Source organism: Ziziphus jujuba, chromosome 9 (genome assembly GCF_031755915.1).
Source record: "Ziziphus jujuba cultivar Dongzao chromosome 9, ASM3175591v1".
In the NCBI taxonomy this organism is placed as follows: Eukaryota; Viridiplantae; Streptophyta; class Magnoliopsida; order Rosales; family Rhamnaceae; genus Ziziphus; species Ziziphus jujuba.
Window position 1 is genome coordinate 2,616,142 of NC_083387.1, and position 18,169 is coordinate 2,634,310.

The following is an 18,169-nucleotide window of genomic DNA, read 5'->3' on the forward strand; positions in this document are numbered from 1 at the left end:
TTTAATATGGTTCCAAAAATGCCCAAGCAGGCAAGCATATTGCTTTGGTTTTTTTAAGGCTCTCCTTGCAGCATACCTTACCAAAAACTTTTGTAAGCATGCACTGGGAGGTAATAGTGAGTGTGAGAGAGAGAGAGAGAGAGAGAGAGAGAGAGAGGAACTCAGCAATCCCATTTCACAAATGGCCCTCAATACTGTAAATATTGCATTGGGATGTGTGCTGATTGCACCAACCCCAACAACCAATTTACCCACCTCATGGTTCGGTTGTGGTACTTCTTATTTTCTATTATGGAGTAACATGTTGAACTGCAATTCATCTTCTTTAACCAGCTTCCGCATTAATATAACTTTGATTGTTCTGTCATTCTCATCCAACTACGCCACCTTTCATAACAAACAACCTTAATTTTCTCTACTGTATATCTTGCTCTTTTTGTTTCAAAAGAATGGTGATATAACGGGCTTATATTTCCAAGAAATTCGGTGGAAAAAGATCATGAGTTTGCAAATATATCCCACAGATGTTGGTATTAAATACAATGTCATAGCTAAATTGAAAAAAAAAAAAAAAAAAAAAAACTTTCCCACTTTGGAGGTCCATCAAGTATAGGTATTCTTCTTGTTTACCCATTGAGGCTGATCTAATTACTTCTAATAAGGAGTACTACCATTTATCTCATTAAAAGTTTAGATTTTGGCTCAACTATTGTGAGGAGCTCTATAACTATGGTTTATGAGATTTTCTGATCTCAAATGGGTTTGGGGGCTTATTTTTTCAGGCATGATTGGAGGCAATGAAACAAGAGTCAAAAGAAGAGTTTCCTATCCCAATCCCATTATTTTTACAGCTTCAATAATACCAAATAATAATGATACAATGTTGTCCGTATGTCGCTTGAAGATTGCTGCAACGGTGAGGCTTAAATGTCCGAAGATGATTCTAAAACCATACAATGTCGCTGTCAAAGCCACAATGATTCATTTTTTGTGGGATTCTTATTCATATTATTATCTTCATTTTCTCATACAGGAAGCTTCCCTACCAAGCAAACTTTTTAGTAATTAGATGCATCCAAAGACTTCTCTTGTGCTCCTTCAACCAAAAAGGTTCGGCAATTTTGTTGTCATGTAAATAACTAAATACCCAATTATAAATTTATAAACAACTTCCATACCGGCCCAAAAATTCACTAAAAGAAATGGAGAAATACCAGGTTTTAGAAATGATTAATAAAAGAGTAATTTGACTGAGTCAAATTAGTAGTGCAACCATAGTCAAAGTCGTCATTGAATTGATGGACAGAATATGGACCAAAAAATAGAAAAAAAAAATTAAAAAAAAAACTACTGTAAAAATTCTATGGAAAAACTGGTCTTCGATAATAACTCATGTATATCACAAAAACAAAAACCAGATGAAATGTCAGATGGAGAGAGGATAATACTAAAGCTGACGTTTACTAATGAAGGAACAACATACATTAGACATATGTATTTCATGGGTGCACCGTCCACCTGATCCAACTAAGCCATATCTGTGAAATAAACTTGAAATCTAGACTAGAAATTTGTGTGACAATTCTGCATGCTCTTAGCAGACAGGCAGGATGGATTATTCACAGTAGCACTACTAGCTATTTCTCTTAAACAAGGTTTAGTCTAATTTTGGATTTGCGGATACATGTCAAAACTACAAAACTGATGAAAACCCTTTCTTGATATATATATATATATATATATTTATATGTTCTTTTCTTTTAATCTAGCAGGAAATTTGCACCAGAAGTATTCATTCCATTACAGGAACTGACCCACCAGCTGCCAGGATCTGCTGCTCCAGCTACACAAGAAAAAGAAAAACTAAAAATACGAAAGAGCAAATAAAGAGATAAGCCAATGTCAAATCCTATGAGAAATTGAACAAAATGCAGTCCAACGATGTTTTGAAAATTCCCAAGAAAGGAATAATCACAAAGTTTCATTAAGCTTTTCTTTAAACCACGAACAAACATTAATATTCACATACAAAATGGGTTATAAGTTAATTAAGGCAAAGGCAGTGGCATGGAATGCAAGAATAGTTATTTCCCCAATCTCAATATTTTAAGAATAAGTCAATTTGTCCACCACCCAAGTATCTAAGCATAAACTAAGACAAGACTTATTTTCAAATAACTGCGAAGTATCAGTTTCTTACAATATAACTTTCATTTACTAACCATAAATAGCTTTTCAAGCTTGTTCTTCAACGCACAGCATTCTTGTTGCACTAGTTGCAAACATCTCAAACACCTGTCCATAAGAATCTAGGAATGTTTAGTTGACAGCACATATCACATATATTTTCAGACAGTTATCCACCCTCTGTTAAAAATAGCATATAATTACACATTTAGGATTTTGGGTTATAAATAAAAAATTAAACAAAATATTGATCAGCATAGCACTAGAGGGGACAGAATTCTGGAACATAGAATATAAACGAGAGAAGCTCCTTAAGAACTGAGGAAAATACCAAAAGTGATTATAAGAAGTGAAAACCTAGAGGGAAACAAAATGGAAACTAACGCATAAAACTGAAAGAATAAATTAGATCAACAAAAAGCCCAAATACTAAGTACTCAAACTTGAACAAATTCCTCCAGGAGACCAGGACTCTTGTTTGGCCACTAAGTCAATTATTCATACCCACTTAAAACTTTTTCTATTGTTAGTTAATCAAATTGCAAACATTCAACAGATGAAGGAAACCTATAATATGAGTTCAAAGAAAGACTCACCCTTCAAGGTTCTGGGCCTCACAAAAATTTCTGAAGTTGATGCATACATTTTTAACTCTCAAGGCACCTATGCTGTTAATGAAAATGCAAATAGTAATCAATGTTCTTAAAATAATATAAACATGAAAATGAAACCTTTTTTTTTTTTTTTTTTCCCCAAATACAAAAGCAACCTTATGTTCCAAACCAGTATTTGTTCGTTTTCATTAGCAATAGTGCAGCAACCTTATGTTCCAAACCAGTATTTGTTCGTTTTCATTAGCAATAGTGCAGGAAATGATATATGTTTTCTACAACTGTAGCCCAAAATAAAGTAACAAGTTGAATTTATAATAAACAGAGAAGAAAATAATCAAATAAAATAAAATTGCAAATACCTGGCACTACTACCTTTGAACTGATGGACATAGGCATCTACCTGTTTGAAATCCACTACCTTCTGGTCACTACACAAGAATAGAATATCACAATTAAAACATTATTCGATAATAAAACATGGCCCACCAGCAAGAATAACAGCACAATTAAACTTACAGAGCACTAGCCATATTGTTGAGAAGCTTCTCAGAATCTTCAAAGAAAAGGGAAACAACCTCAACCACAAAATCAGGGCTATTCTCATCCTGCAGTTTCTTTAGCTGAGCAAACTGATCGTCCAAGAACCCCTTCTCACAGCAATCAAAATCCCATCATAAGAAATTTTGGAACTTTTTATTTTCTTAAATTATAATTCAGGATAATAAAATAGGAGGAAAAAATAAAAGCTTTTTATTATAATTATTTTTACGAAAAATTCATTTTCAACGATCCACTGTTTTTCATGAAAAATACGCACTTTACTCTTGGAAAAACCGGATAATATGCTGAAAAAAACCTGTCTTTATGCTTGAACTGTTTCATTTCTCTGAGTATAGAAGTTTCTTTTGCAGAAAAAAAAAAAAAAAAATTCCCAGAAAAGCTTCATAATAAAAACCAGGGATAAACAGAACTAACCCAAGGTATTATCCATTTCACAAAAACATAGCTAATAATCTAAAACAGACAACTTAAAAAAAAAAAAAAATACAAATAAAATAAAATAAAATAACAAAGAAGAAGCAGAAAGAACCAACCTCTTGACGCAGATATTGAGTGTAATCAAACCACTGTTTCCTCCACTGAGCAATAGCGTCCATGTTTTTGTTTTCGTTTGCTTTTCTCTGTACCTCCAACTATGATTGACTCCCAAAATGACCCAAAAGCTTTATGTGAAACTGGCAGATCTTACAGACCCAGATGGCAGTGATTCAGCAGATATTAAGGAATGAGAAAGACTCTCAGAAAGACTCACCAAAAACGTTGACAGGGTTGTCTTTTGTTGTGAGGAGGATACTCAGTTACTGGCTTACCAAAAACGTTTATGGACGAGAAATTTAGACTTTAATGACTTCATTTTTACCTTTTTTTTTTTTTTTTTTTTTTTTGCTTATTACGGATTTACTGACTTTGAGCCATTATTACATATACAGAATAATATCTATTTTTGTTCTTTTTTATTTTTTATTATTTTTTTGGTGGGTTTGTGCTCCGTCCACTCTCCTCATAGAATCTCACATTAAAACCTTCCAATTTTTTTATATTATCGTCATCCGTTATCGGATTACTTATTTTATTGTCTGCCAATACCATCCACTAACGCCAAGTACGTATTATTACCCAAAAAAAACGCCAAGTAAGTTCGTATTTATGTATTTGTATTTTTTTATTTTCTGTCTTAAAATGTAAAAAAGAAAAATATAACCAAAGTTAATATCATTATTATTTACCTATCTAAACATTACTATTTGTTTCTGATGAGCTATGCCTATCATATACTATAATCTGGAATGGCAATAATATTTAATTTTATTTATCGATTATTAAAAAAAAGAATTAGTTACTTAAATATCTAAATTTGTCTTTGAATATTTGGATTTTTTATACGTTGTGTGATTGGTCAGATGTGGCAAAAAGTCTAGATAGATTTATTCCCGTTTTTCATTTTTGCATTGAAATTGGCCGAATTGGCCAAATTGGGAAATAGACTCTGAACAAAATTTTAAAATCCACGTGTTGATACCTCCAACATTTTGGGATCCACTGACCGTTTAGAATTTATAAGATGATTTAGTATCTATTCGCCAAAAAAAAAAATTGATTTAATATCTTTTATTTCAAAAGGTTTTCAGATAAAAATGTGAAGTTTGTATAACTGGGACTACATTTATTGACAATAAAATGAAAAACCTTTGTTTTGACTTTAATTTTGCATTCCACCACAACCAACTACACATAATCCTCCCATCAAGCACTAACCTAATTCGATAATGAATTATCCCATTTGATTTATTTACATTTTTTAACATTTATTATTTATTTTAAAAAAAGAAGTTAGCATATTATTCATTCAACTAAATGGTAGGATTCTATATTCCTAACAAGCTTCAATTTTGTTACATTGTAACTAGTCCTTCAGCAACTGATTTTGGTATTTTTTGAACATTTTATTTTACTTCAAAGTAATTAATACCATTTAATTTCTTTTTTCTTAAAATTACTTGATGGCATTTATAAGGTTCTTAAAAAGATTTCTTTTTATTCAAATAAAATGACTTGATATCATTTTAACCATTAGAAATGTTTACAAGATGTGGCAAGGCAAATTGCAACAAATATTATAATAATAATAATAATAATAATAATAATAATAAATTAATAAGAAAGAGCAAACTTAACAGGATGTCATATTCATTTTTCCTTTTTGATTTCTTTGTTCCCTTTTTCTTGAAGATAGTATTATACAACTTGGAGAGACATGTTCCACGCCATATTCATCTGTACAGACAAGCTCCATAAGAAAGTACAAGTCAGAATGCAAATCCAAATCTGACTTCTACCAAGGGTATTACAAAAATCAACTCCTCGCCCCAAAGCTTAATATCCTCCATAACATTTATGAATTTCCATTTACAAAATGTACAAGAAAGAGAGAGAGAGAGAGAGAGTCACCTTACTAGACAAGGTTGTAGTTTGACTTGTTGCACGCATATCGCGTTTTTCACAATGTTCACACTTCGATTGTCAAAAAGGTGCAACATGTCATGAATCCAGATACATTATTTATTGATCAACCTGCCACACTTTAGAAGGGGAAAAAGAATGGTTAAAAAAGGCCAAAAAAAAAAAAAGGAGGAAACACAGAATGAAACACATAAATTGTCAAAAAATAAAACCTTCAGACAACATATTTTAGAATAGTCAAGACAAAAACTAAGGAATTGGTGCAGCCTTTTGTTTCAGGTTTTTACCTTTTTTAAGAGAAGGTAAACATGCCACCAAGCATTTCGTCATTTTCCTCGTCATCCTCGGGTTTTAACCTCTGGCACTGGCTATTGCTACTGCTTTCAAAATCCTCAGTTTCAACATCAGTTAACCCATTGCACCCATTATGCTCCAATGCCCTACAATGCCCCTCCTGAAAAAACTGTCCAAGATCTACTGGATTGGGCAAAACAGACGACCCTTCCACGGTTACATTCACTTTTGAGGCTTGTTCATCAGAACTTAAACCTGAAACCTCACTGCTCCCACCAGTAATGACAGATGAGGCGAATCCTTCCCCAGAAACTCTTCCTACAGAAGGCAACTCGCTGCCCGACATAGGTAAACCATTTGTCAGACATCTGTCAACTTGAGAGTCAATGTTCTTCAAAGGTATAAAGGGAGTGCAGATAATGCTCGAGGACTCAAGGTTTAGTATTGAAGGTTCAGCAGCATTCCCTTTTCTTTCCTGGTAATTTAGAGTTGGAGAAATTGGTGCATATGACTTCTCATAGTTTACTTGGTCAAAATCAAACAAATTTTCAATTCTTCTTGATGAACCTGATGAGAATAAAATATTTGTTAGTAAATATTCAAGATGACTTGATTTGTTAAAATTATCAGTCTGGTACATTAGCCTTGGCAAAACGTGTAAAGAAGCAAGAGTAACATATATGCCCTTCGTTGACAATAGAGCTTCAGCTGTTAGTTGTGAGCCAACTGAAATGTGATAAGACAAAGGGTTCAAGCAAATCTCTAATAAGGTTACTACTTTGGAGCTCATTCATGAATAAGCAAGCCATAGTCTTGCTTAGTTCCTGGAGTGTTAATACAACAATTCGTTTGGACATAAATTTGAACTTGAGAAACGCTTATATAACCATACACAGTTTTTGCCCTTGTAAAATTTACTCGGGACATTCCAAAGACAAATACAGTGACTAACTTTCAGCAATTTCACTAAGAATCATCCTCAATTAATTAGTTCAAATTTTTGTACTTAAGAACAGTATCCAATATCATTTCCAAGATCTCCATTTCTCAAACACCATCTCTGAAGTGCATAATCTAAAATGAACAGAAAGTAAATTTCAGATAAAGCATCTTTATCTTACCCCCATCTGAGCTTTCTGTGGAGCTAAGTGATGCAGGCTTTGAGTGACACATAACAGTCTCTTCCATGATTTTCTCCTCACCGTGATGAGGTTCTGAGAATGTAGAATTGGGATACCTTCCTCCAAGTATTCTGGATCATAAAACCAAACAAGTATTAAATGAATAGTGAAATTGCGGGGGAAACACTTGTAGAACTGGGGAATGGCAGTAAGATATAAGAGATGAGGTTCATGTCGTAAATGCAGCTTAGCTAATCAGATGGAACACTCACCAAATGAAAAGAATCCGCAAAGAGAACACACCGAAACAAGCAAACACTCACATGATAGGACAAGAATCAATATTCTAAATTATGCAGTATGTTAGAACATGAAAGGAACTATAAATTAATGACTTTCACCTTTCGTTCCAAATTAATTTGGTGCTATGGACATGATCAAAAACAGGCAACAATTCTTTTCGTCTCATTTCGATTTCACGAACAGGTAATTTTTCAACTTCAAACTCTCCACCAGCAAGACCATTAGCTCTTGAGCAATCCATCACATAAAAGCAAATCTATGGAAATGAAAAATGAAATAAATAAATTAGTAATAGCAAATGACAATCAGCATCCACATCTTCAGCAGGATATACCTTAGATTTCTGCCATATTGGTAACCTCAGAGAGTTTATTTGCACCTCAGCATTTGATAGGTACCAGTGAGACCTCTCATGGGACTTTCCAGGATAATTCTCTACCAAGTTGCGTCCTCCAATGCCACCATTTAAGTCAAGAAACTCCAGTCCATAACCATTGTCAGGACCTGATTTATTTTGAATTTTGTCAGCGACATCTTTTTTATCAAATGTAGTACCTAAAACACAGTCCTCTCTTTCTGGCCAGTCTGATCGTCTACATACATCCCACCACTGAATAGGCTCAACTTTCACTCTCAGCTCATCTTCCTGCATGTGCATAAGTGAAGCTGACTGGGTATTTGAACCACTTTGACTTGGTTCTGCACCAATTGATGGCTGAAGTTCATGTTGAACTATGTGACCTGATGGAGTATAGACTAACAGATGCTCCAAGGAATCAACCCTTGAGCCACCATGCGGAAGATTCTGAGATAGAGAATTATGAAAAATAGCTGCCACAGCACCAGATGGTACAAATACCTTTCCTGTTGCAGATGCAGCAGTACTGTTGACTGTACTAAGCCATCCAAAACTACTATACTTTATCCTGCTCACAACAGAAAGTGCAACAGGTGGTGGTGGTGGAACAGATTGTCGATTAGTGATGCACAGTGATGTGTACCACCAAGGTAAAGATAAAATAGGATATAAAGCTGGTTCTTCACCCTGGGAATTAAGAAGTTGAAATCCAGCATCACCACCGAAAGGGGATAAGACAAAGATATGGCAAGTCCCCTTGGACGAAACAATAGCAATCCATTGACTGTAATTACTAAAGCAGATATCTTGGATCATCTGACCAATAAAGACATGGTACAAGACACATGAATATGATATTATAATACCAAAACAATCTGGAAAGAATTTTTTTTGTTGGAGAGATTTATACTCACAGCTGATGTTATTCCACGATGCAGCTTGTAAAGATGCACATGAGATGTACTCCAGTCAAGGCCCTGAACACCTGACCCATTGCGAGTGCGCGAAGGCATTATACGAAAAATATTTATGTTGTTTCCATATATTGAGGCAGTAACAAGAAGAGTTCCACTAGGGTCGAAACACAATGCAGATATAGGACTAGTATGAGCTTTAAACTGCGATATAATTGCTCGGGAAACAAAGTCTTTGACAACAACCTGCAATCAATCATTTTAAGCAAGAAAAAGTAATAAATCAACATACTCATGCATCAACTAAAACTTCCAGCCTATCAGCTTAGATATAAAAGTTATATAGAGTATAAGAAAAGATTACCATCCCAGCATTATCCATTTCTGTTCCAGCATGCCTGCCAATTTTCCACCCTGAATTTGATGTAACTGGAGAATTAGACCCATCAGGGAGGAGCTCTTGACAGTACTTAGACAAAGTTTTGTATCCTACAGCAGCCAACTGTTTACTAGATTCCATTGCATAACGAGCGACCAAACTACCACCTCCTGGTGATGTAGATGGACTAACTCCTGGAGAAGGAGAGAAGTTTTGTGGGCTTACACGACCAGTGTTTGTCACCAGTGGGCTATTGGAGGCATATGCAAGCCACCTTGGGCCCACAGCCATTGGACCATAGCCAACATTAACACCAATTGATCCTTGTCCTGACAGCTGAGGAACAGGATAGATGAGAACACTGAATTTATTCTCGAGAGTGACCGCATCAAAGCAGTATATCTGCCAGAGAGTATCAAGTCCCAAGTTAATCACATAATTCCTCCCAATTAACAGTAAGTTTAGTCAAACAGAAAGTATAATCTTTTACAGAAATATAATTGTCTTCAATGGATGGAAATCACAATAAAACACCAAAGCTACAGAACCATAAACTAATACTTAATCCTTACAACCACAACTGACTCTGAAAAATTAGACCAATTACCAATGAATTCATCCCCAGGAAAACATAGAATGACTGAGTAGATATAGGGACACATCTATATGTGCTGTCAGCATCACTCTGTCAATCCTTGTTCATGACAATATCAAAATCAGACGACACAGACGTTATCTACAAGTACTCTGAAACTCTGCAATTTGCTTTCTATACAAAAGGTAACATACAAAGTATTCTCTCTAATATTTCAAGAAGTCCGTTCTATTTGAACATATATCAAAGATACCATATTCCAGTGCTTACTTGAGTTGCAAGACCCACAGCTACTATCCGAGGACTGCATCTAACCATACAAACAGCAGATCGGAACCTCAGAACATGCACATAACAGTGAGACCTAAGGGAGTAAAACTGAACAGTTGTAGGAGAACTGACACAGTTGCCCAACTGAGACTCCGTATTCACATTTCTGCCTAACCCTCCTGATTGGCTACCATTTTGAACTATGCTTGAACTGTTGGAGTCGTCCCCTGCAACAACCAGCAAGAGTGGATGGGATGCTCTGTATCCTTCATTACCATCAGAAGTTGCTGGAAAGGGCTGCATCTGTAAGAATGATACTGGACCATCACGCTTAGAAACCAGTTCACTGAAATTAGAAGCATCCTCCACATCGAAAACTTGAAACCCATTTTGATAACCAAGTAAGAGCACATGCTTGAAGACATATGAAGGAAGCTCTAGCCTGTCAAAACCAGCCCAGGTTACCTGTTCACCAACAAAGCCTAAGGACATTGTACGAAACATGGTTGTTGCAAGCGAAGCATATGCATAAGACACATATTGAGGATCCAAAACCACATGGAGAAGAAACAAGGCTCAGACTCAGCAGAGTTTTAGAAACAAATAAAGGGTTTATGCAACTCATACAGAAGACAAACCATCACTTTATGCAAACTAAGGTGGATTGGTCACATTAAACATTCAGTATGAGAATTTACAAACAAAAAGTTAATATTCACTGTAAGATTTCAGAAATGTAAAGTTTTCTCTACACAGATTCTTTTCACAACTCAAAATCTAAACGTTCAAGTGGTTGTCTATTACTACATTATCCCTAGCTCAAAGTGAATCCTAGCATCAGAACGAAACAAGAATTATTAGAGCGATGATTGCAACAAAGGCCAGAAATTGTTTCTAAAATGACGAACACTGCCCCCCCTCTCCGGCGCCCCCCCGGGGAACAAAATAATAATAATAATAATAATAATAAATAAATAAATAAAAATTATAATAAAAGAAAGTAAAAAGTTTTTTCCATTAAAACATACCAAATAAACAAACATCATCTACTTTCCTTGCCACGAATTCCACGTATAACATAAAAATTTCAAATTTACCTTTATAAAATCACATAAAGAAACTAAAAACAAAACAAAGTTTCAAACTAAGCACAAATAGAATCCAGCAAATTAGATAACGATCAAGTGCAAATGTCTTCGCAAGCACAAAGAATCAATCACATATGAAACAGAGAGGAAATTAAAACATAACAAAGCAGAAGCAAGAGATTGAAAAAAAAAAAAAATCGAAAATAGGAAAACCTGATCCTTTTGATCCTCGGAAGAAGCAGCGGAAATAGTAGCAGCGACGGATGCACCGGCGGAGCGAACCGTGGAAGCAACGTTGCTGGCATTCGTGGATACGGTCTTGAGGCAAGACGATATAATCCTCAGTGAATTCGGCAACAAGCCGCCGTTGTTTTTCCCTTTCCCTTTCTTCATCACCAACCACCGACTCACCACCACCAGAGCTACTATTCCTCCCCCTTCCTCCTCCTCCCTCCTCCGCCACCTGCACCGGTGCTTCTTCTTCTTCTTCCTCCTCTGACGAACATATCCGATCACCGACGATCGGAAATATCATCCGCTGATTAAACTGATCGCAACTCCTAAGCACAAGTCTTCCACTTTCTGATTTCGCTTAGTTTTCTTATTATATTATTATTATTATTATTATTATTATTATTATTTTCTTTTTCCTTGTTCGAGTTTTGACTTAAAAGAAAAGCTCTTGAACAAGCCTCTTATTACTGACTACTATTATTATTAACTAAACAAGCTAAAAATAAGTAAATTGAATAAAAATAAAAATAAAAAAAGAAATGGTTTCTCTCTTCCGTCCCACTTCTTTTCTCTCTCGCTTTCTTTCGCTTTCACTTGTTTTACTTTCCTTTCCCTCTCTTCCTCTCTGTGTCCGCCTGCACTTCGGTGTTGTAGATTGAAAACATATTGAAACCCAGCTTTCACTGTTAGCTTCGGCTTTTTTCAACGCTCTTTATATATTTTCTATTTCTTTTTCTTTTTTTTCAAAAAAAATTAATGTAAAAAGAATAATAATAAATTGCCTTATATCGAGAGAAAATGGGGATTTTCCGTAAATGTGGGCCGGGATTATTTAAAAACCCACCCACGGAATGCCCACCGACCATTATTAATTTGATTATTCTTAATTCCTAAAATACACGAAACCAAAAAAAAAAAAGAAAAAAAAGAGGAATTTATTTTTCATATAATTTGTAATGATTGTAACCAAACTTCTATTTTCATTTATTACGATATCACATCTGGATTTTGTCATTTTCTAGCTTTTTTTTTTTTCTTTCTTTTTTATGGGAAGTAAGTAACAAATGTTTGATGGGCATGTCACAAAAAATAAATAAATAAATAAATAAAAACAAAAAACAAAAAAACAAAAAGCAACAAGCAAAAACAAAAACAAAATCAATGTTTGATCGGTTTGGTGGCCTTTGGTTTAGGGTTGGGCTTTTCCCAATTCCCGGCGAGCATGGATAAGAGTACGGCCTTATCTACCCAATTAAAAGCATTTTATTACTGGATTTGGGATCAAGATGGACACTACTTGTTTAAAGTACTTTGACTTTATGAAAGTTAAAGCTTACACATTTTATCTTTTTCCTCCCTTTCATCGATATCAATTGGAATAGACTTTTCCTTGATTCAATTCTAAACAAGATGGCTACAATTTTTCATCATTATCTGTTTTCAGTTTCTTTATAAAATACAAATAAATAAATTTTAGTAAAAACAATCTGACAAAGTACTGTTTCTTTACTACAATCAATCAGAACAGAACCATCTTGTAATTTGGAATACCACAACACGTAGTAAGAATCTAACCCTATTCTATGTTTCCAAAACTATCTATTTTGACATAAATGATGAAAGAAGAGAAACTCAAGTAGCTTGCTTTATGCAAAAAAATTTCTCTACCTCGAAAGAAAGGAGCCCAAATGGGCTCAATCTATTACATAGATATATATATATATATATATGTATGTATATATTGGCCTAAGCTTTTACATAGAATTCTTGCAGTAAAAACTTTCTCCGACATTGTATTCTTTCTTACCTTTGGTCTCCTAGGTAGACTTGTTTTATGTACAAGGTTTGAAAAAGCACTGCCTTCTGCTGCTCTTTTAATGCTCTGTATATGTACACATGTTTTGGAGACACTTTCGAACTGAAAGGGGACATAGCCCCCAATTACATGTTTCATAATGTCATTCTGATAAATTGAGACCAAATCAAGTCTCTGGTTGGAATTTAGCCTCACCATTGATAAGATCCTCACAGAATGCCTTGCGGAAAAATGGCATTCGACTTTTCTTCATGTACTTCAAGCAGCTGAAGTCACCACGCAAAAGGTCTACAACCTGCACCCCATGTTCATGAAAATGGTCAACTCTGATACTCATATCATAGGTTCTGTTTCTGTACTTATGCTTGTGGTTATAGAGCTAGAGAGATCTAAAGTTAATCTAAAATAGAGCTGGACATGTTAAACATGCTTCCAAGTTCTCCAATGTTTTGTTGAATTTAGTTTTGATTGCTACCTGACTCATACTCGGCCGCCGAATTGAGGATTGTTGTATGCATAAGGAAGCAGCCAAGAGCATGAGATTGAGCTGCCGGTTGTTGTAGTCATCACCAAGAGAGGGATCAACTAGCTCTTTTACATTATTCTTCTTCAGCAAAGGTTTTGCCTGTAAGAGTAGAAGAATCTGAATTATAATAGGCATCTTTTTAACTAGATAATTCACTATACATCTATGCAGCCATTACAAAAGGGATTAAGGTTAGGAAAGATATAAGAACCACCTACCCACAAAACAAGGCTTTGCTGTGAGTAATCTAGAGCTCGGCGTCCTGTGACTAATTCCAATAGTAGCACCCCAAAGGCAAAAACATCTGTTTTTTCATCTACTATCCCATGAAGCAAGTACTCAGGAGCAAGATAGCTGCAGTTTCAATATATAATTATTAACGGTGCATCAAATCTTGGATGGAAAACAGAAAAGAAGGGAAGCAAGCTTTACATACCCAAATGTGCCTTCAAATTTTGCTACAGTGTGGTGAGTCCATTGTTCTGGCAGCCATTTTGCAAGACCAAAATCACAGATCTGTAAAAAACAAGGCTACCATTTACCAAAATCCCAAATAGTATCCAGAAACAAAATAAATATGCACTTTCAATGGCATCTAATTATAAATTTTGTGGGGTAATGGATTAATGGAGTTAACCCAAAGAAATTAACAAGAACTTCCTCAAGCATAACAGGGGACAGTTTGACAACCAAAAAGGAAGATTACAACAAAGGTAATTAACATAAAAACTATAATGTTTTGGTTACCTGAGGTTCAAAATCCTCTGTAAGCAAAATGTTTGCAGCTTTAATATCTCTGTGGATAATTCTCCTTTGGCAACCCTCATGAAGGTATAATAAACCCCTAGCTGCTCCTGTTGCAATTTTATACCTAATGCCCCATTTCAGCTTCTCCTTTGAACCTATGAACAAACAAAGATATAAATTTTGCAAGGAGAAATGTTTCAGCTAAAATGACCCCATGAATTTAGACTTGGCCAAATTAGACGCATTGAAAGCCTTGATGTAGTGATCTAACCATAGAGTAGAGAAGCTAAGCTCCCTTGTGGTGACAATTCGAGAACTAGGTGCGTCCCTCCTTCAACACCATAGCCAATCAACTTAGCTGTGTTAGGATGATTTACATGAGCCATTATCCCAATTTCGGACAAGAAATCCGTAGTCATCTCGTCCGGCGTTCCTCTAGTAAGCCGCTTGACTGCCACCAGTTGCCCATTTGGCAAACTGCCTCTGTAAACTTCAGCATAACCTCCTTTTCCAATCAGATTATCTAAACCAAAAGCAAAGAAAAATTAATGTTAGAAATGCTTCCCAATTGAGCATACTATAGATAAAATAATACCCAGGTGTTAAAATCTGAGGCACGCTATGAACCTTGGCTGAAATAGTTGGTTGCTGCCTGGAGCTCTAACAAGTTAAAGTTCTTCCATGGTGAATTGATATTGTACAAATCAGCATCCAAGCCAAATTTTGGCGCTATAATCTCCCGCAAACTGCCGAATCTTCTAGAAAGCTTGAAGACGCTGCTAGAATTCATTGTTTCTGGAGGTTTCTTGGATTTACTTCTCCATAGATGGGCGAATCCAAGCCATCGAGAACCTTGTTTAGGATTTTTTTGAGCTTCAGAGTCCGTATTAGGCTCTTTTGAAGAGCCTGTTTCAGAGTCTGAACTTTTGAAGAAATCTTCCAGAACTCCAACCGGAGAGCACGTGTCTACTTTCTCCTTCATATTCAAAGATCACATAACCTACCAGAAATATAAATAAGAAAATGAGCAGGGAAAATGCAGACAAGAAATAGTGTAAATGTAAAGGAAATAAATTTATAGATTATGCAGAAAAACAATGGATTTTTTTTATTTAAAAAAAAAAAGAAAAAGGTTAGACTGATTATTTTGAAATTAAGATCAGCAAAAAGTCGAAAGCTTTTACATTACAGAAACAAAAAGGGCATATAGAACAGGAAAAATCAACAAAAACTTGAAGACTAAAACATTAATATTAAGAATCCCATAAAAAGAGAAAAACAGAAAAACGAAATCTATATAAATATGACATATCAGCACCAAATATAACCAAACCCACAAACTGAAACTTTAGAGGCTCCATGCAGAAAACAGAAACTTAAAGAATAAAGAAGAAGTAAAAACATGGGGAACTGAGCATATACCAGAGAAATGGGGCTGATGGGTCTCTGATATTTTCGTCGAACAAAGAGAAAAGAAACAGGGTAAAGAGTTGTGTTCATAAATAAATAGGAGAAGAGGACGAAGAAGAAGAAGAGCAAGAGAAAGGAGAAGAAGGAAAATGACAACAAACGGAAGAGGAGGTAGACATGGATTCAGAATTACTCTAACCGCTTCAACGATGGACCTTTTTCAATGTTTTCCCGGGTTACTGCTCACGATTTTTTTTTAATATTTTTTTAATCCAGGATTTTATTAATTCATATTTTTTATTAAAAATGAAACCCCAAAAATAAATAAATAAATAAAATCCATGGAAAACCAACAAAACGAAATTACTGGTTTTGTAGACCTCTTTCTAAATATTCTTCTTATCCGTAGCAATTTCAGTTTGGCTGGTCAGAGACGGCTTGTTTGGGTCTTCTCTGGATTTGACACGTGGATTAATCGGTCAAATATTGTCATCCTAATTTCCATTAAGAGCACTGCAGCAAATTTTTTTTTTTTTTTTTGAAAAAAAGAAAAAAAGAAAACCTCTCTTCAAGAGCAGCAACCGACCGTACAGCACTGTTTCAAGTCTTGGTCAGTGTATCTTTATTTTTATTTATTTATTTTTTTCTGGTCTTGGTCATTGTTTTTTTTGGGGTGAATTTGGTCATTGTATTGGAGAATAATAAAAACATATTCAACTTTATCATTATTTGCCTACTGTATATTTATTTTTATTCATTTTCTTTGGCTTTGAATTTACCCGTTCATATGTTAAGTAATGAAAGTTGCATTTATTTATTTCATATTGTTGTGCATAAATATTTTACATTTTTTCTTTTTCAGAATCAACGTCTTAATTTTTTTTAACTATTGAAATTATCTAAAAAAAATAATACTCGCATATTGTCTCATAGGGTTGGACATGTTGGGAATATTTTCAAACTTTGAATGTCTTGTATAAATTATTTGTGTTGTCAAAGGTTAAATAGGAACTTGCCTAATTTATTTTAAACTAGAAAATGAAAGACATATATATATATATATATAAAAGGTAGGTAGAGATTATATAATGTAAGTTGCACAAGCCAATGGGAGAGAAGTCTAGTGACATAGAACTGCAGTGTTCATATTATTGTTGTCATCATGAAAACTGTTATCTTTCCAAATCTCAGCAACTTTATTATTTTTTATTTTTAATTTTTAATTTTTCTATTTATTAATATTATATATGTGTGTATGTAGTATACTTGATTGCCAATCATTTCAATGTAATGAATGAATACAATAAGGGTGGCATAAAATTGAAACTGTTGGCACAAGGGATTTTAGATCATAGAAATGATGGCAGACATCCTTCACCAACAAATCAAGTAATTGTCACAACTTATTATACCCATCGATTACAACGCTAAAGGATGTGTATACGTTTATTTATTATTTTCTTTTCTTTTCTTTTTTCTTAAAAAAAAAAAAATTGCCCTTGTTTACAATAGGATATATATATATATATATTTATATTTCAATCAATAGGATATATTTATACATTATATAGGATCGCTTATTCATGAAGCTTATGGATATGAATTAGGTCCAAACTAATTTCTTAATACTTTAAAGTTGATTAAAATATAAGCAGAGTCAATATTATTCAATCTGATTCTGGTAGGTGGCTGCTTTCCCTGGTATCTTGAAGCTGGTTTTTGTTATAAGCTGAGGATGGCAATGATTTTCTAATTCAACTAACATCCATTTTTATTTTGTTTTTCTTTTATTTTCCTTTTTCGATGAAAGTTTCAGTAACTTTAATATACTTCTATTTTGTCACGTAAGCTCTGTTAATTAATCATATGGACTCATTAAATTGAACTGTCAATTTACATTTTAATTGATATATGTTTTAAATTATGGCAAGGTTTTGAACCTAACAAGTTTTTAGTATTCTTTTAGAACTAATATTTTTTTCCATACATATGTACATACACAAGGTGATCCAAAATGTAATATATATGTGGAAGCTAAATAAAACTAGAATATATGTAAATTGTATATGTATATAATTTTGATACAATTTCATCTTCTATTGGACATATGTTAACTTGACACTTATTCACATCAAGTACAATCATTATTATTATTATACAATTAACAAGCAAGCATATAATAATAATAATAATATCCTTTGCAAATAGAAACCATAGGATTTATAATATATATTTGTTAGTGAAGGCCGCCATGTGACATTGCCATGTGTTGTGTTTCATGTGATTACATTG

The 18,169-nt window shown here is 34.2% G+C and overlaps 3 protein-coding genes across 6 annotated transcripts; all 3 read right to left on the reverse strand.

Annotated features, from left to right (window-relative positions):
* Positions 1-1,359: 1,359 nt before the first annotated feature.
* LOC107426040 (histidine-containing phosphotransfer protein 1) lies at positions 1,360-4,195 on the reverse strand. The gene is made up of 6 exons (XM_016036127.4): positions 3,896-4,195; positions 3,318-3,448; positions 3,161-3,229; positions 2,784-2,855; positions 2,223-2,295; positions 1,360-1,843 (listed from the first exon to the last, which is right to left on the reverse strand). The coding sequence occupies exons 1-6, from the start codon at positions 3,956-3,958 to the stop codon at positions 1,793-1,795; spliced, it is 459 nt and encodes a 152-aa protein (XP_015891613.1). The 5' UTR covers positions 3,959-4,195; the 3' UTR covers positions 1,360-1,792.
* Positions 4,196-5,478: 1,283 nt separating this feature from the next.
* Positions 5,479-12,115, reverse strand: LOC107426055 (autophagy-related protein 18g). 4 transcript variants are annotated; one of them, XR_003057318.3, is made up of 10 exons: positions 11,358-12,115; positions 10,057-10,538; positions 9,177-9,593; positions 8,813-9,058; positions 7,875-8,714; positions 7,639-7,796; positions 7,238-7,368; positions 6,110-6,683; positions 5,811-5,941; positions 5,479-5,636 (listed from the first exon to the last, which is right to left on the reverse strand). XR_003057318.3 is itself a non-coding variant. In XM_025077606.3 (9 exons), the coding sequence occupies exons 1-8, from the start codon at positions 11,677-11,679 to the stop codon at positions 6,115-6,117; spliced, it is 3,165 nt and encodes a 1,054-aa protein (XP_024933374.3). In that variant the 5' UTR covers positions 11,680-12,115; the 3' UTR covers positions 5,479-5,941; positions 6,110-6,114. The 4 variants fall into 4 exon arrangements, 2 of the variants coding, with proteins under 2 accessions (XP_024933374.3, XP_015891629.3); XR_003057319.3 differs by having other exon boundaries at positions 5,479-5,649; XM_025077606.3 differs by having other exon boundaries at positions 5,479-5,941.
* An 826-nt stretch (positions 12,116-12,941) lies between these two features.
* On the reverse strand, positions 12,942-16,162 carry LOC107426057 (receptor-like cytosolic serine/threonine-protein kinase RBK2). Its single transcript, XM_016036147.4, has 8 exons — positions 15,890-16,162; positions 15,095-15,467; positions 14,739-14,990; positions 14,468-14,622; positions 14,157-14,236; positions 13,939-14,074; positions 13,670-13,819; positions 12,942-13,489 (listed from the first exon to the last, which is right to left on the reverse strand). Exons 2-8 carry the CDS (start codon positions 15,447-15,449, stop codon positions 13,361-13,363), a joined length of 1,257 nt encoding a protein of 418 aa, XP_015891633.3. The 5' UTR covers positions 15,450-15,467; positions 15,890-16,162; the 3' UTR covers positions 12,942-13,360.
* Positions 16,163-18,169: the final 2,007 nt, after the last annotated feature.

Bases quoted from the DNA above. Each gene is read 5' to 3' on its own strand.
- LOC107426057 (XM_016036147.4), bottom strand. From the start codon at position 15,449: ATGAAGGAGAAAGTAGACACGTGCTCTCCGGTTGGAGTTCTGGAAGAT. The intron at 14,991-15,094 runs GTTCATAGCGTG...CTTTTGGTTTAG, and splicing joins AACCAACTATTTCAGCCAAG to ATAATCTGATTGGAAAAGGA. The intron at 13,820-13,938 runs GTAGGTGGTTCT...CTACTCTTACAG, and splicing joins AGCAAAGCCTTGTTTTGTGG to GCAAAACCTTTGCTGAAGAA.
- LOC107426040 (XM_016036127.4), bottom strand. From the start codon at position 3,958: ATGGACGCTATTGCTCAGTGGAGGAAACAGTGGTTTGATTACACTCAA. The intron at 2,856-3,160 runs GTATTTGCAATT...TTTCATTAACAG, and splicing joins TTCAAAGGTAGTAGTGCCAG to CATAGGTGCCTTGAGAGTTA. The intron at 1,844-2,222 runs GTTAGTAAATGA...TTTCTTGTGTAG, and splicing joins AGCTTGAAAAGCTATTTATG to CTGGAGCAGCAGATCCTGGC.
- LOC107426055 (XM_025077606.3), bottom strand. From the start codon at position 11,679: ATGATATTTCCGATCGTCGGTGATCGGATATGTTCGTCAGAGGAGGAA. The intron at 9,059-9,176 runs GTAATCTTTTCT...GATTGATTGCAG, and splicing joins AAATGGATAATGCTGGGATG to GTTGTTGTCAAAGACTTTGT. The intron at 7,797-7,874 runs GTATATCCTGCT...TCATTTCCATAG, and splicing joins CAATATGGCAGAAATCTAAG to ATTTGCTTTTATGTGATGGA.